This window comes from Seriola aureovittata, chromosome 8 (genome assembly GCF_021018895.1).
Source record: "Seriola aureovittata isolate HTS-2021-v1 ecotype China chromosome 8, ASM2101889v1, whole genome shotgun sequence".
Lineage (NCBI taxonomy): Eukaryota > Metazoa > Chordata > Actinopteri > Carangiformes > Carangidae > Seriola > Seriola aureovittata.
Window position 1 is genome coordinate 8232777 of NC_079371.1, and position 26519 is coordinate 8259295.

General features: G+C 39.4%; 1 protein-coding gene across 2 annotated transcripts in view; it reads right to left on the reverse strand.

Annotated features, from left to right (window-relative positions):
* fat2 (FAT atypical cadherin 2) overlaps window positions 1-26519 on the reverse strand; it is a 104934-nt gene that overhangs the window by 30579 nt on the left and 47836 nt on the right. For both annotated transcript variants that reach the window (XM_056383333.1, XM_056383331.1), the window contains exons 13-19: window positions 25365-25564; window positions 24070-24223; window positions 22914-23147; window positions 18324-18713; window positions 6873-7084; window positions 4190-4327; window positions 3798-3941 (exon numbers count right to left, since the gene is read on the reverse strand). In XM_056383333.1, coding sequence (XP_056239308.1) covers window positions 3798-3941; window positions 4190-4327; window positions 6873-7084; window positions 18324-18713; window positions 22914-23147; window positions 24070-24223; window positions 25365-25564 — 1472 coding nt within the window. The remainder of the gene's footprint in view (window positions 1-3797; window positions 3942-4189; window positions 4328-6872; window positions 7085-18323; window positions 18714-22913; window positions 23148-24069; window positions 24224-25364; window positions 25565-26519) is intronic.

Consider the following 26519-nt stretch of genomic DNA (forward strand, 5'->3'; position numbering starts at 1 on the left):
TTTACTGACAGTCGAGGATGACAGGAAACATGGTGCATTCAATGCTCCAACAACAGAGATCTGAAGGTGGTCTGCTGGACAAAAAAAACATAAAAACCCACTGAAATTCATTATTCTTACCACAACATCTGTCCACTGTGATGGATTACCTACCCAAAGCCATCTTAAAAAGCTCTGGAAGTTGATTTTCATGGCCTACTGAATAGGAATGTAGGTTATCAATCTAAAAACTTACAGCGGGCTTTGGGAGTTAGGCAGCAATAAAGTACACACAGTTTGGAGTTAATGGACTAAAACACGCAACACCTCCAGTGGGGTTTTTCAACTTTCAATTAGAGCATGCAGCACAAAACACAGTCCTGTTTTGTCAAGAAAAGATCAGAGTGCGAGGAAAGCACTGGTGCAGCTTTTTGGCCAGTAATACTGAAAGTGTGTGTGTCAGGGTTAGGAGTTTGATTCCTTGTACAGGTCAGTGGTCTGAGCAAGGCATTGATGATGAAGGGGATTCACCTTCCCTGCACAGGTTTTCCCTGTGGACCTAGTGTGGGACTAAAGTGGGTGCTAGGGGGTAAGTGTGATACAACAGGGAGTCGTTCTGTGGGGTGACCGCATGGAGAGAATAAATGTTAAATTAAGGATTGGACACGGTGTCTGAGCAGTGAGTTTTCACTTACCGCTTAACTTCTGTGCATGGAGAAATACGCTAAAGTTTAAGTTTAATGTCTAGGGCACATACCGTCATCTGTGGAGAGCAATCTGCCTTTCTGTTTTAAAGCTTTGTATTTATCACTGTCCATAGTAAACGAGAACAAACTTAATAAGATTGTTAGTATGTCTACTTAGATTACAGGTGAACAACAGCACAGGATGACACTGCTCTGTGACAGAGTACTGAGGAAAGGGCAGAGTCATGTATCACATCCTCTCTGTAGCGAATATGAGCCGTTACCATCAGAGCATCCTTCATATACTCCAGTATTGCTCTGTTAAACAAATATCTGTGATATGATATTATTTTCTAATTCATCCTCCTCAACAGAAACATGTGACAGATGCAGTGCAGCACAGAGAATACTTAAGTGGAGTTAAATTTGGGGGTGAAACACGTTCACATTGATTATTCATGTGTCACGGTGGATGCTGGAGTGAAGACAAACTTCAGTCAGCGTTTCCAGAAGTAAAGGTATCAACACAGATGCAGCATGATTTATCACTCGATCCTTTCAGGACTTTCTCAAACAGAACGAATTACCTGTCCATCTGCTGCTTTTAGTGAAATACTAAAATTTGACTGCAGCCTAATGCGGAGCTCCTGCAACAGTTGTGCCAGTCATAAAGGAGGGCATCCAACAGTGACAAATAGTCAAAGAGAGGATGCTGCCACCGACATGCAGCACCTGCAAAAAAAAGTGACAGCTCCTTTCCCCGTTTGAATAGCATCCATCTGCTTAATGCAGCTTTCTTCATCAGGCCGAGCTGGCTGTGGCAGACATCAGCAGATGGGACGGTATCACAGAGTCTGGATTCATCACCACACAGAGCCGACGCCATGGCTTGTGAACAAACTTTCCCTGTGGCTGGATGGGAGTTTCAGAGCCGGGGGAGCTGCAGCAGGTGGAGTGATGGTGACTTTAATTGTCAGTGAGCAACATCCGGTGTGGCTGGAACAGTGTGGTGATCGCCCTGCCAGCGGCATGAACACACATGTATGAAGACAAACGTATGTATGCACTGACCTACGGCAACTACCTCACACTGAAGGACGCAGTGACACAATCTCTCTCACACACAGAAGCAGAGGTTAAATTGCCTGTTAAAAGTTTTTCCACACCGGCACACTTGTCCCTGTAATTAGAGGTTTTAGGTGAAAAGGTGCCACTGATGTCCTGCAAGCAACACACACGCACGCACGCACGCACGCACGCACGCACACACACACACACACACACACACACACACACAGCATCAAAACATGACCGCTGTCTGCTGCTTTGATCCCCACGAAGTTCAGAAACACTGCTCTGCTTTTCCTCTCTGAAGAGTTTCACTCTTGAACTCACAGATTTAATGAGCTTTGGGCGCCGTAGACATGATCAGGCGGCACTTTCAGATCAGCATGTTCTCACCAGAGTGTGTTGGAGAAGTTATAATGTTACAGAGAGACAGACATATTGATAGAGAACATCTGATCTTTAGTGGTTTCTCTTTAATTATCTCATTCATCTGTCTTCATTATCACCTGACCCTCACCCTCATGATGTAGTCAGGAGCAGAGTGGGCAGATGTTAGCGGCCTTACTTGAGGATGATTTGGCACAACTGATTGATTTGGCGAATACCGTATATTCTTTTTCATGTCACTAAAGGTGAACAAACTAGTCAAAGCGAGTCCCCTCTGCTCATATTTTTTAATTGAGTTGTCAAATTTCACACATGAATGCGACTGCTGCTTCCCCCCTCTGGACACCGAGGGTTATTTGCGGGAGCTTATGAACAGGCCACACTGGGTGAATTTGTTATTTTACATATCGCGTGTTGACTTTTTGTTGATTCAGTGGTTTGTGTGAGGTTGGCCTTTTTTTTCTACCGCAGGCAGTGGGGTGCCAACATTTTATTCAACTGCTCCAGGCTATGAATGGAGTTGGTGTCTGAACACAAAACAAAGCTGTTTTTCTCAACCAGAACACACTGAAAAGAATCTGTCAGACTCGCCTACGGTGTCCCACAGGCGTCAAATCAATTAATATGACAGAATTAAAGGGCAAAAAGTGTACTTCTAATCACCAGGGGGAACGCATTTGATGGATTTTTTTTCAGAAGTCAAATGGGATGAAACATTTTTTATAAGTTGTAAATGAAGCATTCTGATGCACTATTGAGATGAAAATGGACGGAGAAGAAACATATTCAGATTTTATAAATCAAAGTTTTTAAAGGCTGTAGCACCATGGCAACACATCCATCCTGTTGAGCAGACATAAGCAGACTCTCACACCCTGTTGAGAGTAATTCAACTCTCTGCATATTTTACAGTCTTTAGTCCTGAGCCAAGCTTTCACTTGCTTGTTTTTGCTGCTCATCCATGATGTACCTGCTTCCCTGCCACTTTCTATTTGACAACAGCTCAACAGATGCCATCTGTGTGTTGGATTTTGCAGTGAAAAACAAAATGCGGGGGTGTTTTGACGCTCATGATATGCCACTGGGTACAATGTTTTGAGTCATGAATTACTTCCATCTGAAAGAAATAGAATCCCAAAGAATAAAGGTCTGACTGCACCATGTTCAAATGCCGAGCTTAATGTTCAGTGGATTTGAACAAGGTAACTTGTAAGTTAACGGAAAACAAAAGGGCTCACCACAGTTTGTGCTACGGACTGAACAGCTGAACATGTGGTCAAACAGGCTCCTTATCAATAAGTTAAATCTTTGGATCTACACATTTCACGTGGGTGCCATATTTTTCATTAGAAATTGCAAATGTTGAGGGTGCCCAGTGGCTCACCTGGTAGAGTACATACCATTAAGGCTCAGTCCTTACCGCAGCAGCAGCCTGTGATTGACTCCGACTCAGGCCCTTTGCTGCACGTCATCCCCTCTATCTCTTCCCTAACTTTCCTGTCTCCCTCTTACTGTCCCTATCGTAGCAAAGCCAACAATGACCCAAAAAATAACTTGTTGTCAAGTTGTCAAAAGGCAACAAGGTTGCTGGTCCACCTTTCAGTATCTGAATGTTACGTGCAAGTTTGACCTGTACTCGTGTAGATAAACATGGTGGAGATGTTCAGGGTGACACACCTGCAGCAGCAGACTGTGGTTGACCTGGGAGAAGACCGGCGGGTTGTCGTTAACGTCAGTGATGGTGATGGTGATGAGGACTGCGGACGACAGAGGAGGATCTCCTTCATCGGCTGCCTGTACTGTCAGAGAGTAATGGGTGATCTGGAGAGGAGACAGAGGTGAAGTTGTTTTTATTCTTTTTTTGTACATTTTTTCCCCAGTGTATTTGGTTTTGTTTTCTTTTACTTTCTGACTCGTTTCTCTGCATTTCTTTTTCTGTCTATGTCTGTTTAATCAATCATCCTTTATTTCTCGTGTTTGTGAAATGAAACAATATAAAATCAATCTTTATATCTGTCATTTTTCTTTGATCATTTCTGTTTATTTGACACACACAGAAACACACTGACCTCCTCTCTGTCCACTGAAGTCCGGACAGTGATTTCTCCGCTGCGAGGGTGAATAATGAACTGCTGCAGAGGGTCTCCGCTCACTATGGAGTAACGCAGCAGATTGTTGATCGGACCATCCTCATCAGTGGCTGTTACCTGGAGGAAAAGACAGGGGATATATATATATATATTCCAGATATAGAAATTCTCTTTTGTTTTGCTTCCTTCTGAGGGATGTGAAAATGAAAAAGTGCTATTCTGTAGCTAATTATGACCTAGAATATTTTCTTTCTAGCCACAACTTTAAATTAAACTAAAATAATAGCTTGTTTTAGCATCAGCTTTAACTGGATGATGATATTTGCTCAACTTAGACTTTAATTCAACAACTATGTAAGCTTGTTCAAGCTTTGGTTTTAACTTGACAACAAAAAGGTATTAGCTTAGTTTTTCTCTGAAACACTGACACAAGGACTTTATTAGTTTGTTTCAGCCTATGCTTTACCTTGACTACAATGATTGCTTGCTGTAGCTTTACCTTGACCACCAGACTGTTTTAATCTTGGTTTCAACAAGACAAAATTATTAGCTTGTTTTAGCTCATCCGTCTTGATGACAACACTGGCTTGTTTGAATCTTGTTTTTAACTTTACGTTAAAATTGTTTTTTCTTCTTTTCTTTAACTTTAAAACAAAAACGGGTTGTTCCCTTTGTTTTAGGTTGTTTTTGTCTTTTTTCTGTTTGCCACAACACAAAGATCAACATTTAATCATCAACATTTATTTTCCTTTACTTGTCTTTTTTTCTTAAAACAAATGAAAAATCTATAAATAAGAGCGATTTCTCCACCTTGTTTTGTTTTAAAATGATGGTATTTATTTTGTGATAATTCTTCAAACAGAACTCGCACAATAATCTTCAATGGTAGACGGTTTCATTTGTTTAAAAGACTTTTGGCTTAAAAATAGAGAAAGATGACTAACTGAAATGGAGACCTCTTACAATAAGACTTTGGTCTGAGCTCATCCTGTCCTTGTTTTCCTCTTCATTCTTTAACTCCTAACAATGAATCCTATAATTTTCTCCAGACAGAGGACCCTCTCCAACAATCTTGGGAAAACAGTTCAACATTTCAAACAGTGACATGGTGCAGTTAAATGGTAAAAACTGAGAAAGAGAAACAGGGGATGAGGAGAAGAAAAAATGTCAAATATGAAACCATGTGATTACAGACTCATCATCCAGCCGTGGTCTGACCATCAGCGAGCCACTGAGCTGTGTTATTGCTGTGTTATCTCTGCTGCTGGCCTGACATGATGGCTGACATGTTGTCGGATAACTTTGTGTGTGTGTGTGTGTGTGTGTGTGTGTGTGTGTGTGTGTGTGTTTCACCAGTTTTTTTTGTGTATGTACGTCATTGACAGGTTGCCAGTTCATCTAATTCTGCCTTATTGTTACGGTGTGAATTATCAATCTCTGTGATTATCTTGCATTGAATTGAATTCAGTGCCTTAGCCTGAACTTTGTTTTTTATTTTATTATCTGTCAGGTTAAGGTAAGGGGCTAGGGAATGCAATATGTTAATGAGTGTCCTCACAAAGATAGAAATATGTGTGTGTGTGTGTGTGTGTGTGTGTGTGTGTGTGTGTGTGGGGGGGGGGCACAGAAAATTATGTTCTGAAGTGACAGATAATGAAGAAATATCCTTTAAATTGAACTTTGGAAATATATTTAATCTAAAGTAAAATTCAATTCAGTGATTCAATTAAAGATTACTTACGTTTCTGTGTCTATGATGTATGAATGTGCCGCCGTGTGCTCTGTGTGTGTGTGTGTGTGTGTACTTGAAGAATTCATGATAAAGTGCATTAATTTATGTAATGTAACCTTCACTTCAACATTTTCTGTCCCTGCTTGCTGTGCAGTGCTCTGAGGACGTTTACTGTCACTCACCTGCTCAGTTGCTGGTGTTGAAGTAAAGTTTTCTCAATGATCTGCTTATTGTCAACATTTAGGTCCAACACCAATGTTACCCTAAAACGTCTTGTATACATCCTGTGTAACGGTACATGTATTCTTCCCAAACTGTTCGTGTAGTTGTGTTAACTAAATGTTTTATCAGCCTTGTACACGAAGGCCCCAGTTGTTTTTGCTACATATCAGGCCTTAGCATTAACAGCTGTTTACTTACCAGTTTTGACAAGATCTTCAGCTATCGTTGTGTTACAGTACAAGAGGTTATAATACGTCCTCTGAGCAGCTACTTCTTCAGACTGGACGCTACAGTGACGAGATGGGCTGGCAGGGCTGGAGTTAGCTGGTTAGCATGCTAACCTCAGCAGAAGAAAAGAAGTCATAGAAATAGAAGCAAAACAAGGGGGTTGCTTTCCACCTCTGGAGACAGCTCTCAGCGAGTGGGGGGGGGGGGGGGGTAAAAGTTTGACGCTGAACTCACAACGTTTTTTTCTAGACTGGTAAGTAAACAGCTGTATGAAATTTGGCCAATGAGCTACGAACCTTTACACTCAACCAGCAAACCGTGACCCCAAAACTGAGGCACGTGTGGAACTGTGAATTCAGCATACCATCACATCCCAACGAGTGCAGCATTTTTGTATGTACTGTATATCTACAAATACTGGCGTCCATTTCTGCAAGTGTTTTTTTGTGTAACTACATATGTATGTGCCTTCATCTCTACCTTCATCACCAGGCTTCCAGGCGTCAGATCCTCTGATATCTCAGTGCTGTAGTCGCCCCGTCCGAAAGCCGGTGTGTTATCATTCACATCCGTCACGTTGATGATAACAGTGGTGATGTCGCTGAGAGACGACTTCCCACGACTTCCCTCCACAGACAGGTAGTACTCCCGGGAAACTTCAAAATCCAGCGGTGCGATGAGGAGCAGAAGACCTGCAGTCCACAGAGTGAACACTGAATTATTCTTACTGAAAAGTATAAGTAGATGCTGTTTTCGTTTGACCTATTTGTACAAAATCTAAATGAGAAACGGAAAAATCGACTGCATGATCGAAATTAAATCAGAGGAAGTTCAACTCACAGGCCTGTTAGATACTTTAGGTTTTATTTTGCATTATTGACCAGGTGGCTTAACACAAGTGCACTGGTGTGCAGTGTTGTGATTTAATGTTACAGGATTTGTCACAGGTGATAAAATCCTTGAATTTTAAACACTCACCTCTGATACAAAACATACAGAGTTCACCAAGCTGCCTGCAGCAGTTTATGAGCAGAAACACAGCGGGATTCATAATACACATGAGCATGGTCTTGGTTTCGTTCTGTGTGGTTCTACAACCTCTTCACCCTCATCAGATTCACCGGTGGGTCCATCATTACAAATACATGCTGCTTGGCTGAGCACTCGTCAGAGTCACACAACTTTGTTTCAAATTCAAGTCAAGATCCCAAGTTTTTCTTATTGGCTACCAAATATTTCAGGCTGAACTGTGGGAAGATATGGATCACATTAAACACCACACAGAGTATGGTACAGCTATATAAAACATCTGAGGTTCAAGTTATTCTTTCAGTTTACATTCCCAGAGCTTCCATGACTTTTTAGAGGGGTAAACAGTAACACTGAGGCTGTAATGCTATTTTTTTCACCAGGAAAAACACACTGGATGGATGAAAAAGGGAAAATAACAAAATTGGGAAGTTTGCAATATTAAGATCTGTAGTTACCACCTGTGTGGCAAAGAGTTTTAAGTTTGGCCGGTAGGAGGCGCTGAGACTGAGATGTTCTGAAACTGTCACGGCTCTGCATCGGCTCAACTTCCATCAGTCTAGGCCGTAGCTTGTACTGCAGTGTGTAGACATGCTTCAAATTAAGCATGTTAACACGTAATCCGGCATAGTGGCTGCAACTGACAATTATTATTCATGTTGATTAATCGGTTGATTTTTTTAATCATTTAGTCTCAATATTGTCACAAAAAAGTCACAAATGTCCAACACAATTTCCCACAGATCAAGATAATGTTTTCAAATTTCTTGTTATTTTTCTAATCAAAAGTCCAAAACACGATTTAGCAAGATAAAACACAGGAAACGTAAAATCCTCACATTTGAGACATTTTGTACTTGATAAATGACTAAAATGATTCATTAACTAATTATTATCAAAACGCCTGATGAATTATTTTCTGCAGATCTGCTAATTAATTGACTAATCCTTTCTCCAGCTTAGCACTGAGCTCAACATGCTGCTGAGACAACTAAGGGGTTGGATCAGTGTAAACTGTTTGTGCTGCATGAAAAGTCAAGAGACAGACACAAAGAATGACCGAATGACTCACAAAGGAAACGTCTGTACAGGACGAGATTTTAGCTGAAAGAATCCTGATTCAGATCAGCGACTCTCACGGCTGCTGCTTTTCAGTTGCACATCCGAACTGTCATCATCCCCCCTCTGTGTAAACTACTGTTGCGCTGCTCAGCTTGAATGCCCATCATTTTGGAGTGCAGGATGAATATTATGTAGTGACAGACGTAATATGCTGTTTAAAATGGATGTTCTTATGGTACAAGCAAGCCGCTGTGAATGATAATATCCACCATAAGTCAAACACACAGTGTGTGTGTGTGTGTGTGTGTGTGTGTGTGTGTGTGTGATCACGTGACATATCGCATGAACTCTCACTTTTGTCAGCTCAGTGAAGCTGTGAGTTTAACCTTTCAGGAACTATAAATCTCTCCACAGCTGGCTGCCGTCTCCATGTGTTATCTGTCATCCACATGTGAAGTCTAATCTCAGTTTATGGCAGCGATAAAAGAGGCGTCAGAGCTCTTAAAGGGATATACTGTGTCATGTCCACTTTTTTTGTTTGTTATTGAATCACTCCTCTCAGTCCAGATGGGCTGAAGTCCTCATTCACCTGACCTGTTGTAAAGCTGCTCCACTTTAACAGAGTCACCTCTTCACCTCCTGCTCTCATCCTCCTCTGGTCATTTCATCAACAGCCGTGTTCCTGGATATTTGGAGTGTGCGCTTTCTATTGGTTATAAATAACTTGACTCTGCACCGGAGGAGTGACTAATACATTATTATTAATACTATTATAAAAGAGTGGAAAAGCTATGGAAAGAATGGGTCAATTTGCTGGTTACTAGATCTGGAAAATATTAGTCGAACTACTTACTTCAGATTAAATAATTAACTTTGATAATTGATTGATCATTTAATCCAATTTCCAAGCAAAAATGCCGACCCTGAGTTACATCCCCAAGTATTTCATTTATTTTATTACAAATTTTAATTTTAATATTATGGACCAAACAATTAACGGATAAACTGACTGATTGAGCTGTGAAATGTAATTGGCAGATTAATTAATTAGAAATAAAAAACTAAAAAATGATTACTTTCAGTGCCACTAGTAACATTCTTGTTTTCTTCTTCCAAAATGTAACATATTATTTCAAACCTTTATCGGACTAAAATAAGGTACATGTTTTATTTCAGCTGATTATTGGCGTAGAGGTTCACCTCGCTAAAAGAAACAAATCTGATGAGCAAAGGCAGAAAGCTGATAGTAGATTTGTGTAAAGAAGGCTGTCTTCTCTTGAAAAGCTTCTTCTGAGGTGTTTCTTTTTTTTTTTTTTAAAGGATAATTCTGGCAATATTTATATATATATATATATATATATATATATATATATTATATATATATATTTATTTTTCATATAATCAACTAATCCCCTATTGTCTGTGTGTCCAACGCCTGATATACTGTATCTTATTCCTCTGAGCTTCAGAGCTCCATTGTTTCCAAAAATGATTAAAAACACAACAGTGAGACACACTGCTGCACTGGGTGACATTTTCTTTCATTATCACGATCACACACTGTAGTTTATTTTGACTCAATACCACATGCACTGATCTGCTGCTACTCACTAGAGCATCAAATGTGGATTAATCCACCACTGAAGTATTCCCAAACAAATCCACTATTTCCTCCTGTTTGAGTAACGTTTGCTGAAACCAGTGAGCAGCCGTTTTTGGAAATGACTGATTGTTTTATAAAATGAAACCATATATTTGTGAATCATTTGTAAAGAGTTACATCCTCAGTAGGATCGAATGGGTTTGGAGCTGAAAGCCACAGACAGAGTAGGAAAGTCAGTAAGTGTTGACGGACTAATGCATTGTTGGTTTTGGTCTTTTTTTGGGGATTTGTTGACAATAATAACTGCAGCCTTATCCTTTAAGAAAGAAGAGTAAACAATGCTCATTCATCCTTTGTTGGATTAAAAGAATCAAACATATGAAGAAAATTACATTTATGACAACAGCAGAATTCCTGCTTCAGTTGCTTTTCCCCTCTTCATACAATCTCTCTAACACCTTTCCGTACCCCTCTCAGTCCTCCCGCTCCTCTCTTCTTCCCTTAATAATAAAGCGTGACTCACTAGTAAACTCCAATCTAAATCACATATTGCTCAACTGCCGACAAACCAAATCTAAACATGTAATTTGTGCCGTAGTGAAACTGTCCTTGCCACCTTTTATAGATACGATTGCTTGGAGGCAGGAGGTCGACTAATAACGTTTCAATCTTTAGAGTATTATGCTGAACAAATTCTGAAAAGACTGGATGACTCTGACAGCGAGCTTACTGTACCACACAAAGCCCGAGTATCTGTCGGCTGCAGCTCGTCGTATCCAGCAGAATGTGTGGATGAAACACCCACAGCCTGTTTTCCTGGGCTGCCAGCCAGTCTCTTGAACCACACTTCATTACGACAAAACAAAATGGGATCCAACAAAAACAACCATCTACCATTCCCCACAAACTAAACACCTCCAGGTTTCAACAAGTAAATTATTTGCACCACGTACACACAGCACAGATCTGACTTTATTGATTTTTCTGAGATCAAGGAGATTTGCACAGCCAGCCTGAGTCAGAATGATCCAAGCTGCTATTTATTCATTTGCTTATTTTTCTACCTTCTGCTGAGAGACAGCTGAATGAGAAACTGGAGCTCATATCAATGCTCTGCATCTCACTCATACTCTTCTGTTATTTCTTACTTGGCCACTACATTCAAAATCTTTTTTTATCACGGAGCAGCTCTCCTTATTATTTCTTACATATTTAGACACCAGCTAATGTTTGAGTGGCTTGATTAAGAGCACACACTTCTAGCAGACAGGATGAATAAACAGTTTCTACATTCACATCACGTTTGAGTCACATCTGACTCATAGTTATGAGACTCTGACCCAGAGTAACATGAATTAAAGGTGTGTATCCGCCACGTTTAAACCCTAAATCTTAACCCCAACCTTAAGAAGACTGATAAAACAAACATGAATGTATCCTACTAACAAGTACTGTGTGTATCAAAAGCCTGATGTATCTTATTCCTTTGAGCTGTAGAGCTCCACTGTTTCCTAAAATGATTAAAAAAACTTCAGTGAGACACACTGCTACATGTTCCTTCATTACCATGAACACACACACACTGTAGTTTGATTGTGATCACACACTGATCTGTTGTCCCAAATGCTCACTAGAGCACCATGTGTGGATTAATCCGTCGCTGTAAATAGTCCCCAATCGAATGCGCTACATCCTCCTGTTTGAGCAACATTTGCTAAAAACTATGGTGACCTGCTGTTTTTGGAAATTATTGAGCCTTTTTCCAAATGTAAAATATATAGAAATCTCAATCTATATATTTGTGACGATTTTTTAAAGATTATTACAATACACTTTTTAGATCTTGGTCATTTTTAACTATGTATTTTAACCAGATGAAGAATTTTGGTGATCGGACATCTGGATCTTTAAGTCATCAGAGAAAGAAGCAGAGGAGGAAGGAATCATAACCGGGAGAAGCTGACGGCAATTTTTTTTTATTCTATTTATCTATTTATTTGTTGATCTATCAAAATTTTGTTGAGCTTTTGGGTTTTATTGGTGCGAGTCTCTCTGGCTGTGTGTGGTCGGCTGGAGAAGGCGGAGGAGGTTGGTATTCATGTTGTTTCTTTTATTGTCTGCTATATAAAAAAAACAACCTATAAAAACACAGTCAAAGTAAAGATCCATCCAGCTAACCTCAGCTGGGAACCTTGCAAAAATTCAAAATGCCCTCTGACACACATTCCCTCTTTAACAAAGAGGTGAGACTGTCACTGCACCGATTTCCCATCGACCTTTCCCTCCTTCCAACACTTGTCACTGCTGCAAGTTCAAAAAGCTCCTTTTGTTCTATAAAGACAAAACTGTGCCCTTTTGTACTATTACTGGGCATAATTTCCATTTTAACATTTCCCTCCACATTCACACGTGTCACATTGTGAACTGCAGAGACCACCAGAGGCTGGCTCTCTTCTTTGTAAGTCGTGATTTTGTAGGTAATTATGCTAATGTGTGAGGTTTACTGTGGCAGTGACTTATAGCTGTTAAGCTCCTGCATGTTGTGTCTTTAATATACACGGAGATGTGGTTAGTGTGCTGCAGCTCGTGCTTCCCAAGTTCCTGTCAATAAGGGTTCCTATCTGTGTTTTGTGTTTTGCTCAAAGCAGTCTGAGCTCATTCTGCACAGCGTGAAGCAACTTCTCAGAAAGAAGAAACTGGGAGCAGGTGATTTATCACTGTCAACTTAAATGACTCTCTTTCCCATATCTTATTGTGTACACACACACACACACACACACCAAGTGCAGGCTTTAGAAACTCAAACTCAAGACTTTTAAATGCTTAAAGTGATTCAAACTGACAACAATTTAAAACTCAAATAACATAAACAACATTAACTTTTCTTGGACTGTAACTGGGCCACAGTACAAACCACACACACACACACACACACACACACACACACACACACACACACACACACACACACACACACACACACACACACACACACACACACACACACAACACACACACACACACACACACACACACACACACACACACACACACACACACACACACACACACACACACACACACAACACACACACACACACACACACACACACACAACACACACACACACACACACACACACACACACACACACACACACACACACACACACACACACACACACACACACACACACACACACACACACACACACACACACACACACACACACACACACACACACACACACACACACACACACACACACGATACTCATTACCATAAAGTATTCCCTTGCTCTTCCCTACTCTAAGTCTCTACTTAATTTCTGATTTGATTATTGAAACCAAACACGGACGTGTACAACATGAAGTTAGCAGGTGATAAAATACAGATTGCAGCTCTGTTGGTGCAGAGAGTAACATTTAAGTTTAACCTTGACCATCACAGCTATATGTCCAAGTCCAGCTCCCACCCTAACCTGAACTTAAACCCAGTTCTGACCTTAAACCTCATTCCTATTCAACGTAACTTTTTGTTCAACTTCTCCATTATTAGGAGACAGCAGGTGTTTCCTCTTTACATGGGAGTGCGCCTTGTTTACTGAAGTGTAATGTGTTTGTTTCTTTGTCAGATGATTCTTGTTAGTTATGCCATTTGCTTCTTCTCTCTTAGCTGAAATAATTACAAACATTCATGTAAGACAAGGGGGAGATTTCTTTATCCAGCAGCTCGTCTCTCAGTACCGATCGGGAAACTGCTGCAGTGCAGTTGTTGTAGTTAGATTTTTTAATCCACTGTTTGTTTATCAAGGACAAGGAAACAGCATTAACCACTGCCACATGCCTCAGCATTTGAAACCTGAGCTAGAAAATACACGAAACTCAACAGGAACAGACGACTGATCCCTCTTTAAAAAACTGTTTCAATCTGAGTCTAAAATGGTTCCAGTTAGGATTCAAATTCAAAGATACTGTACAGCAGCTACACGCATGTGCCGTAGCTCCTTAAAAAAACAACTATAAATGCAGCTCGACTTTCCAAAAACTTTCATCTGAACACGAATGCACATCACTGTGAATATGACTGATGACAACAAGTCTTACAAGCTAAAATTCACACACAAACATCAAAGTAATGTTTATACTGATGTACTCATAGTGACAATAATACTGAGAAGTTTTACATTTTCCATGCTGCATGTTCCACTGTTCATCCCTGTGAATCAGTGTCTCAGATGTGAGGGGTTGACAGCGAACCTTGTGTGGACTGAAACACTTCTCTGTGATTCACAGAAACACTTACACTGTCATGTTGGGTAAACCTAGTGTCTCAGCACCGACTGCAGTGTGTCAAGTGTTTTGAAAAACACCTTCTGACTGAGGGCCAGTGTCAGATATACTGTTTACAACTGCACTCTGAACGGCTTCCTTAGAGAGGTTTCCAGATGACGCAGTACATCCATAATTTATTTATATAATATTTAATCATTCTGTGGACATCAAAAAACAAAACTCATAAATTATCAGCAGTGGTCTCAACAAGCCAGTGAGTCATCCTCTTTTCATCATGAGGACGAGGAAAGCTAATTAAAAATTAACTTTAACAAAAACAAAGAGAACTTTGTACTACTGTCTGTGTTTTAATCAACTTTGTGATGAATCAAATTCCTCTCAGCCTCTGATAATGAGAGAGCAGCAGTGATACAGATGGGACAGAGTGAGCTCTTCACAAAACACAAACAAGTTTTTCATTTCTGTTCTTATAACCACGCTCCATCATGTGGTTCCTTGATCAGTCTGGTGATTATTAGAATGACCACAAATTCAACCAGTCTAACAGTATTTCTTTTAGATCTTTTCTGTCAAAGCTTTGCAAGATCTAATTTCTGCAGAATGGCTAAAAATGTCACAGATCATTCATTTCAGTATTAGGAGCCAAGATCAAATAAAATCAAACCTCAACTTCTCAGCCAATAAATAAATTAATCCATGTGGGACTTTTTCCCCCTTTAATTCTCAGGCCTTTCACCTCAACTGACTCCATCAATTTAAATTTAAACTTCAACATCTGTATCCTTAAGTCTTAAGGTTACCTTTTCATCCAGGTTGTTGGGAGCCGTGCGTGGTCTGACAGCAAACATGTCGTGAATTTGGGACAAAATAGTCCCTGAATGAGAGTCAACTTTCTTAAAGGGATAGTTGATAGTAGATGCTTTAAGCTAACTACCAACTGTTCATGACTAAATGCTCATGATCTCATTGGGTTCACGCTCAAAAATATAACGTAACTTCTACTTCCATTATCAAAGCCAAAGTTATAAATGTCAGCATATGAATAGTGTAGTCTGCAGTAAACTGCATCATCTTTTTTCAGAAAAGCAGTTGCCATTTCAGTCATTTTGGCTGCAGTAATCATATATACTGATCGGTGTATTAATCGAGTCTAGATGCAAGTTGAGAGAAAGTTCTTTAAAGTTTAAACAGGAGAACAACACAACAGTTCTGAGACAGACCACTTCTGGAACTAGTTCACGGCCTTGAATCGATTTCTAGGGCAGTAGTGTGAGCTGGTTATAATGGGATCTGTTCGAGTTTTCATTCCTATCACTGACATTTCTTTGCACAAATGCTGACTTTGCAGTTCAGGCTTTTTGACGCTTCATCAGCGCGCGCGCGCACGCACGCACGCACACACACACACACACACACACACACACACACCACACACACACACACACACACACACACACACACACACACACACAACTGCTGTGAATGTGTGCATGTACTGCACATTGGCAGTGAAATAAATCTGGTTATATTGGCCATGATGCTTGTGGAAAAAAAAAAAAGGTTTTCATTCCTGAACACCTGAGTTAGTTAGTGAGTGAATGAACAAAGAAGAGAAAGAAAAAAGCAGTGTGTGTAAATTGACCTGGGGATATAGTGATTAGTGGAAGCAGAGAGAGACAGACAGAAACAATTGAACAGGAAATGTCCTAGATTGTAAAGGTACTATCCTCTTCCTGTCCTGATTTTCACATTCAAAAGTCATCAGAGCAGTTTCCCAAAACAAATCAAGGAGGTCTCACTTTAAATAAACCCCCTTAAATCAACACCAAAACTTTAACTACCTTAACAACAAATTCTTTGAAGTCTGCTGTAATTACTACAAGTTTGGGGTTAGTTTCCGAGTGGAGCCAAAACAATTTCACTTCTGATTCTTGTCTCAGTCCAGCACCGACATCAGAACGTTGCCTGAGGTTTTTATCCCTACAGAGACTTCTCAGTCTGGACGTTCATGCAATCAGACACTTTTTCATACCACTTTGTGACTTCTAGTTCAATGTGTCTCATGAATAAATACAAATCTTCTGCCCAAGCATGTACCAAGAATATCAAGAACCCCGCTATGTGTAATGTATTCCTACAAACGTCTGTGTATTAGTCCAGCTTAGTTTTTCTTTTGCTGCTGGGTTCAGCTGGAGGTTCTGGTTGCCACACCCCGGCTGTTCAAACTTTTAAACCCTCTGCTCTCCCCAAGTAATGAGACCAAATGCAGTGGACAGTGATCAATGAGAGTGGTTCTTCTGACCAGCTGGTCTTTAATGATTTATTGGCAGCAAGCCGTGAGACAGTCCCTCACAGTCCAAAGGGCAGACTGCAGTTCACTCCCAAACTCTGCAAGTTTTAAATCCAGCAGGGGACAGAGCACAAACTTTAGGTCAGATGCTCAATTACTAACTAACTTCAACTTTTAACGAAAATAATCAAACTTTCATTCTCAAAAAACAAAACTACGATATAGAAAATGAACTCTTTTAAACAGAAAACAGACAGGAACTTCCTCTAATTATCTGTAAAATCTTGAAATTATGTGGTTAATTATATCTATAATTTATAACTGTGCCCACAGGGTTTCACACTGTGGCCTTCATCTGGGAAGTTGCATATTAATATGCAAAAAACATTGCAGTTATTAATTTTAAAGACATTACACACATTATAGACAGTTGATGAGTAGACTGTCAGCCTGTAGCCACCTTGGAGGGAAACTAGATTAAATCATTATTGCTTTTTATCGCCACCAGTTTTAGATCAGTCCAAGTGGATTTATACCACAAGAACTGATGTAAAAATTCTGCTTTATGGCAGAAAACAGGCAGCTGCTTTTCAAGAGCAAAAACAGCTGCAGCTGTGAGGTCCAGCAACAAAAGGTATTATATGAATTTTTTTAAATATGAATTTCTATTTTGAAATCTGTTTTTTTTATTTTATTTTATTTTATTTTATAGTTGTTACTGTTACTACACAAACGGAGACTGTATTACTGAAATAGTTCAGTATCTTATTAATTTAAATCGCTTCTCTTTTTAGAATGAAATTAGAAGATTGATACCACTTCTGTTTGTGTGTGTTAAGTTTGTCCAGCAGCTGGAGCCATGGGGCGATTAGCGTAGCTTAGCATAAAGACTTAATTTAAAACACATTATATCTAGTTTGTTTGATCAGGAAACAAATGTAGCTATTTGTGATTATAAAGCGAATATTTGCAAATATTTCTTGTCAAACTAAAGTTTATTTATCTGCCCAGCTCTTCTGTGGAGCTTCACCATGATGAAAAGCTGCGGGGAGCCATGCACTTGACCACTGGCCAAGAAACACTCATGCCATATCAGAGGTATCATAGTTATACATTTCTGACTTCTAATTAATGTTCACATTAGAATTCAAGATGTAACTCTGCTGAGAAGCCTCCAATTTATCCAACGCGGAGTTTAATAATACTTAATAAATACTCAGCCACATTAACATGGACATTCCCACCATTAAAGTCGGTGTAATTAAACCAAAATTTAAGTGTGATAATGTGATCGAATTCACATGGAGGTCTTTCCCATCTCTACTATATGAGGTGCATTACAGACATGAGAGTCGGATTAATATTCTCATCCAACTCTTGGAAAGAAAGCAAATATATTCACTTAAGCTTCCAGTGTTTCCTTCACTGACAGAAAGTCAAACTGAGATAAGTAGGGCAGGGGATTATTGACAGATAATGTTAAATTTAAAAAAAAAAAGGCAATGGTAAGTCTTGTAGCTCCACATGTTTAGGTCCATTTCAACTATGAGCCAAAAACCGAATATTTCACTTATTTCATGTCATGCTTCAGCTTGACCAGATGTGCACATCTGTAAATAAAGTGTGAGAAAGATGGGTAAAACTACTCTAACCTGTTTGTGAGTCCAGCTGGAACCGCCCGTCCTCATTGCCAGAGATGATGCGATATACGACATGATCCGGTCCTCCACCGTCTCTGGTGAGTGCAGAGACACTCAGCACCTCCGACCCAACCGCTAAGGATTCTCGGAGCTGGGCGGTGTACTCCGAGCTCAGGAAGACGGGCTGGTAGTCGTCCAGCGAGACCACGTCCACCGTCACAGTGGCGATGGAGTACAGGTGACGGGGCAGGCCGCGATCAGTGGCTTTTACTTTCAGCTCAAAGGTGGGCGGGGTGTCGGGGGTCAGAGGTCGCTCCAGCCGCAGGATCCCAGAAAACTCGTCCAGAGAGAAGTAACCACCGTCGCCCGCCAGGAGGGAGTACTTCACCTCAGAGTTTATACCTGGAGAGAACGAATACAGAGAGAAATAACTAATAAATAACAAAATCAAATCTAAAATTAGATCAGCAGCAGCAGCAGCAGCAGCAACGACGATTGATTCTGTTTGATTATTCAATATTTATTCAAAAAGGACAAACATAACACTTCTAATATGTCATTGTGTTTGGTTTCAGTGTATGAGGTGGATACTGGCACAGACAGACGTGCTGCGGTGTGACACCTGGAGTCTTATCTCTGAGGGAAAACAAATCAGCCGAGAAATTGCTACTGTCATCAAAACCAAACCTGGATTTCCACAAGGTGTGTTTATGTTTAAAAGTCAGGACATGATGTCAAAGCACTGGGGAAAGAACCAAAAACAACATACAACTTTCAACACAGCAATCATGAGATCTTGATGTTGAAGAAACTTTCATGTGTGTGCCAAAAACATTGATTAAAAAAATACTGGATAGACACTTCAACTGAAATAATCATCAGTATTTGATTTAAGGAAATGTATGCTCTCTTTATTCATGTCCAATAGATAAAACTGTTTATGTCAGACATGAATTTAACAAAACTTGAAGGTATGATCCTGTCTTCTCATCTATGTTGATTTGTATCAAAGAGGCTGCAACGTTCATTATTTCCACAAAACCAAAGTTTTTTGGATGGACTGACTGGCACACTCTAAAGTTGGAGTAAAACAAGTCATACAGTTCAAAGGTCAACAAAATCAAGGGTTTACTACTTTTGGAGCATAAAAGTGCCCTGGAAATTTTCAAGGCAATCTGTCCACTGAATTTGATCATGGTGCTCGATGAAAGGTCACAGGATCACCAAAACTGAGAGAAGTCGAACAACTGTGACCATGAATATTCAGAGCAAACTTAATGACAATCTGGTCATTAGATGATTGGATGTTTTGTTCTCGACTAAAGTGTTGCACAGATGGAAAGAGAGACAGGTGGAGCCATTAGATAACGACCCTGCAGAAAAGTTCTAACTAACACGACATGAGGCTGGTTAACACACAACTGGTAACACAAGACCAATGGTCTTTACTTTGGGAGTGTAGTTTTAAACCTGGAGGCCAGAACAACACAACTCTTCTATCCCACTTTCCACACTTATCCCTCCGACTTCTTCTTCTTGCACTGTGTGTGTGTGTGTGTGTGTGTGTGTGTGTGTGTGTGTGTGTGTGTGTGTGTATCTCACTCACTGACTTGTGTCGCAATCATTGGCTGAGTAGCGTCACGTGACCATTGTTGTAAAGGCTAGAAACGCTGCGCCGGTAATTCAAGTAATGTTCGAGTAATGTGCTGTGCAAACTAAACAAAATGTTTTGACTTTTCCATAATTGTTTGTGTTTTTGTTTTTTGGGGGTAAATATTTTAACCTCTTCCAACCTGTGATAATTACCTAAACTGTTCACCAAAATTCTGATTATGCAAAAATTTGCCTTTTTATTATTATTGGTGAGAAAAACCATGAAGCAATGATTATTGCCTCAATCATTGCCTTTACTTGATCCCCTGCTAAAAATAGTGTAAACACGCCCCTGCAGCTCACAGGAACATGTAGTCTGTCAGGTTTTGTTCTGTGATTACAAGATAAAACGTTTGGAAACTTCTGTTTTCGGATAATAACACAGACTCACTGGAGTGCCGTGATTAAAGGTCAACATTTTTAACTCAGACAAAGCTTCGACAAACAGGTGGTTTGACAGTGAGAAGCCGTGGGGGGGGGGGGGGGGGGGGGGGGGGTGATGGAGTTTTGTACTGAGTTTAACAAACTAATTGGCCTAAAGATGGCGCTACAGTAAAAGGTCAAAACTTCAAATCTTTGATTTTTAGAGCAGCTGTGGTTTAACTTCATGCATCATGTTATTGATGGTTTCTCTCTTTTCTCATGTTTCCTGATGCTCAAGAGGCAAAACGCCAAAAAAGAAATCTAATTCTGAAAAACAATAACTGCTCAGACAAGTTTCACTCTGAATGAACGAGGAAAGAATGATAATGATACAAATCTATCTTATTACATACAGATCTACCAGCAAATTTCTCAGTGTTACATTCAAATCTTCAGATTTAAACCATCTGAATGAACAGATTGTTAACCTTTTGCCAAACACGCACTTTGTGTATTTTTGTGTCTTCACTCTCTTCTTTTCCAACGTGTCAAAATGTTCTTGATAAACTTATTTGGCAAATAAAACATCCAAGAAAAAGAAAAAAAAAGTCGTCATTGTTCTCTGTGGGAAAAGTTGCCGGTGTAAAGAAAGAGGACAAGCTGCTGCACATCTGAAGGAGTGGCTCACCTGTTCTGTCTGCTCATGCTTCCCTACCCAACTGTGTGTGTGTGTGTGTGTGTGTGTGTGTGTGTGTGTGTGTGTGTGTGTGTGTGTGTGTGTGTGTGTAAGTCTAATGTGTGTGTGAATTTCTACCTGTCTGAATTTGTCTATCTTTACTGTGTAGGTGTGTACCAGTCTTTGTATGGGCAGAATATTTGTATTCGTAGATGTCTTTGTGCATTTTTATTGATCCAGCTAGGTGTGAACTCTGACTATCCAAGTGTGAATACATGTGTTTGTTTGTATAAATTACTTAAAATGAATATACTGTATGTGTGCGTGAGTGTGTGTGTGTGTGTGTGTGTGTGTGTGTGAGAAAACCATCCTTTGGCACATCAAACACCACACACGCCTACTCTGCCTGAGCTCTACAACTTGTTTCCAATGAAGAAAGTCTCGGTTTTACTTTACTTTTATCTGACTTAACTATTCCGACACTTAAAAACTAACCAACCATCAAAGGCAACAAATTAATAAAACATTCAAACAGTGCAGCGGAAATTTGCACCACACTGTGCCGGCTCACTTCAGTCATGAGAGACTGGTTCAGATTTGTTTTGTATTTGTTCAGTGGTAAAACATGACGTGATTAAAAAGACAGTGAGATCAAATTGTCTGCTAAAAGACTCAAAATGACAAATTTGTAAAAGTGGGGCTACAAAACATGCGGCTTATATAAATCACAGGAAAGAGAAAAATACAAGAAAGAAAAGTCACGAGGGAGTGAGCACAAGATAAATGAACAAGGATGAAAGAGAGAAACAAACACTGAATCAGAACTGAACAAGGAGTTTGGTCCATTAATGTGAGAAGAGAATTTAAAGTCTGTATCTGAACACTTGAACAAACTTTATGCAAGTAATAGTGATCCTAAACTGATTTCTTTAATTCAAACTCTTTTCTTGACCTTAATTAATTGACACATTTCCATGACATTTGTTTTCAAGCCTTCACCTTTCCACCAGAGCAGAGCTTCTTAAACCCTTGACAGAGTTTTTAATCTATTTTGTTTGTGTTTTTATTCAGTTTTAATCCCCTTTTCATCATTTCTTTTATCTTACATCACTGGAGTTGGTTTTTCTTTTTTGTCTTTTATCATATGATTTTGAACTTATTTTGCTGCCCTGCTGTAACTTGATTTTGTTTTTAATTTGCTACCCTGTGTGAAGCACATTTTGAGTTTTGTAAAATGCTTTAAAAATAAAGAACATAATTACTATTATTAGTCTGTTTGGTTCCATTTGGTTCATTAAACAACTTGCACATTATACACACTGTTTCACATACTCACCATGAAAACACAACCCAAAGCACACGCATTCGAACCAACATAAAATATGGACACGCAGAAACATGAAACAAAAAAAAATACAGCATGATAATAATAATAATAACAATAATAATATATATATACTATATATATATATATATATATATATATATATCTATATCTATATCTATATATATCTATATCTATATATATATATATATATATATATATATATAATATATATATATATATATATATCTATCTATATCTATATATATATATATATATATATATATATATATATATATATATATTATTTATAATAACATAAAACTGAAGCCCTATCTTGATATGTCGACAACCTGACAGGCATGCTGTCCGGGGCATACTGAAGCCCTAACCCTGAGGCTGCGTGACTTCGCTTGGTATCATGAAGACAAACAAGACAAACACTTTGATTAATCCACCTTATGGTCTTTCCTTTAGTGCCTAATAAGTAGGAGAGACTGTAAGAGTCCCAGGGTTAAGAGTTAAAATCCCTGGGCAGGCAATAATTACAACACATTAGTGTTAGTAAAACTCAACAGCAGCCTACCAGTGTCTGGGTCTTTGGCGTATATGACAGCGATGGGCGTTCGGATGGTCGTGTTGTCAAACACAGTGACCTCATAGTGGCTGGAGGAGAAGCGAGGCGGATTATCGTTCATGTCCTGGATCATCAGCAGGATGTCTGCCTGACAGGACCGCCCGCCACCGTCCGTCGCCTTCGCCACCAGGTTGTATTCAACCTCCCTCTCACGGTCCAACACAGCCAGAGTGAACAGCTCACCTGGGGAAAGGCGGGAAGAGTATACAAGTACACAAAATATCTTTTACTTACAAGAGAACTGAATATTAATGTACAAAATGTGTCCAAACAACATTTTCCTTAATTTTTTCAATATTCAACAAGGACGTCACGGATGCTATCATAGCCTGTTAGCTGTGTTGCATCATAGACTTCATGTCATGTAACCCTGCTCTTCCAGAGAACAGCCCCACAAAAGATGAATGGTCTGTGAGTCAGAGGTAAATGGGACAGAAGTGTTTCCTGAATAAACTCTGTGGTAACTTACTGTCTTGTTAGCACCTGAGCTAACATGTTTACCATGTTCACAGTTTGCGATCATGTTAGCGGCTAGCTCACCAGTTCACCAAATATTAAATTGTCACTACATTACCAACAATGATGAGTAGACTGCTGTTGTTTAGCATGCTTCCTTGCTGTATATGCATGAATGTCAAAGTAAAGGTGAGGCTGTTATAAATTCAGTCTTTAGTTTTACATGTTTCCAATCATTAAGTGTTAGGCTGGTGGCGCTGACTGAAAAGTTACTTCAACCTTTGGGATCAAATAACGGTCAAGATATTTGTACCAAAGTGTCGAGCCACTGAATGAGTAACATTACCGTCTCTACAACCTCTCTGTTAGTGCGGCTTAAAACTCTCTGATATCCTCCAGGTAATCAGCTGGCATTGAGGAAATGAGACGAAGATGTTATGACAGAAATAAAGTGTGATGGATGTCAGTGAGGTGCCTCTGAAAACAGGGGAAATAACTAATGACAAAAGAAATGCTTTTTGCTCTTGTCAGCACAGAGCCTCTGTGAGTAGCTGCTGCAGAGCGCCGATGGTATCGCCAACTCAAACACTCAGCGCAGTTCACTTGGAGGGTGCGCTCATGTTTTGACCCCAAACAGACACCATCATACCTGTCCTGTGGTTGAGATGGAACTTGTCTGCGTCAGGGCCGTGGAGGGTGTAGGAGATCTGGCCATTAGCTCCCACGTCCGGATCTGAAGCTGAAACCTTCAGCACAAACATGCTGGAGGGCGAGTTTTCCATCACCACCTCTGTGTAGACCAGCTGGAACAGGAGGATAATAACAATAATCAGGCCTCCATTTGCATAGCACTTTTCTAGGTGAAGCTACTGAGAGCTGGATAAATAAAATGATATATAGCTGCGAGCGGTAAACCAGCAACAGGGCTCGGGTTTACAGTAATGAAGGGAGAAAAGGTGATATTAAAACATTTTAGAGGTGGTCAGCATTGTTGTTAGAGTTACATTAGAAGTGATTAGTCTTCACATCAAAGGTTATTTTCAAAGAATGATGAATTTAAAATTCAGATGGTTGTTATAGAGCCAACATCAGAAAAACAGTTCCCACAAAGTAGCAGCATTAGGCAGCTGTGGATCAAGAGGTAGAGCAGAATAATGACTGTAGCTTTAAAGTCATATTGGACAAAGGTGTCTGAAAAAAAGACAGAAAAGGTTTTAACATTTATTAAGATATGAATACTCACAGTTATACCAAATTATGTTAAATATTTTTCAGGATTTTTTATGTTTTGGCAAAATACAACAATAAAATTTAAAGTTGAACTTCAAAGATTAACCACAACACATCTACCACAAAGTCTCTGCTGGTCAAATTAATTTCTATTTGATTTCAATGTTTATTTGTATAGGGACAGGTACTGTATAGGGCATAAACCAATACCACATACAACAGCATTGTCCCTATATAATTTATCAAAGATTAATGTTCCCTAAACTATGAAAGCATGACATGTTGACATTTTTAGTCAGTTTATGGCCTTTTTATGTGTTACAGTATCAGTTTGTTTAAACCAAGTACAGAAATTACTTGATCAGTTTTGGTAAAATAGGAACAAACTACAAAAGATTCTAAATTAAAATTATTATTATTATTATTATTATTCTTTTTTACAAAATAAAAAAATAATTCAGCTGGGCTTACATTTCACATACTACTCTTATAAATGAATAAATTAAGAAAGAAACTACCTTTTTTGGCTTACTCCATTAAAAGCAACAGCTCAAGAATTTAATTTCCCTTAAGAGTTGCTGGTGGCCAACAGGACTATTGTACAGAGCTGCTGCCAGATGGGAGTGTGTCTGACAAGCTGTTGTTGGACAGTGATAGTGAACGTAACTGTGATGAGTCTTATCTGTGAACGAAAGGGTGAAATAACCTCCTCACCTGTTCACACAGTGGACTGTTGTCATTGATGTCCAGCACATGGACATCCACAGTGACTGGAGCCTCAAACTTCCCGTCAGTGGCGGTGACTTTGAGTGTGTATCTGTCTTTGGTCTCTCGGTCCAGACGTTCCTTCACGATCAATCCCCATTCGCCCTCGTCCTCCTGGATGATGGCAAATTGGCCCAACGGGTCCCCACCTGCAGGAGTAATGAAGAACTGAGAGGTAATCCTGGATTTTCTAGATAATTTGCCAGAAAAAATCATTCTAATTTCCTAAAAATATGCTGGCTTGATACTAATTATAAGGGAAATTGAGAGAGTGTTAATTGCTACAGTTATTAAGTACGTACTTGTCATATTTAAGTTTTTAAGAAAAAAAAAAGGAATTCACCCAGTGGGTGAAAAATAGAATCAATATCCTCGAATCGTTTCCTAGAAAGATGAACAAAAAAACAACAAACAAAAAAGTAAAACTGCAGAGTTCTTATTTGTTGTTTGTCTTTGTTGCTTTTGTTATAGCGTCTTTGTAACACTACATTACATTCTGAGTAATATATATACTGTATATGTACATATAGTATATATAATGTGTTTTTTTTTAATTCACACTTAGCTTATGTGATACAAAAGAGTCTTTGATATCAAGTACTGAAGCCATGTTGTTCCTGATGAATAATTCAGTAATTTTTCTGCTTTCTGTTGTAGGTGATGTTTTAACATTAGACTGACTCACCCGAGTACTTTCCAATCATTGTTTTCTTTTCCTTTCTCACAAACTTTTATCGTTGAAATGAAAACTTTAACTGTTGACAGCTGAAGCTGGCTGCTGAATATGCCCATCAGTGTGTATGTTACAGAAGATTGCATCATTGCCAGTCAGCCACCTTGTTTGACACGTGACCTGTGCAGATGGAGCCACTACATGTCGGTTCTGCTCACTGAATAAATGCTTCAACCTCAAAAAGGAAAGTTGACAGCTGTCAAAAGTTGCCACACAGGTCTTGTGACGAATGTGTTAAACTGTGGCGTGGGTTTTCTTTGGCAGTGACATAACACTTGTTAGGTGCTGCTGTCCATAAACAGCCTGCGGCACTAGAAGGAATAGTAAAGTAAGGAATTAGTACAGGCTACTGCAGTGGATTGGGATGTTAG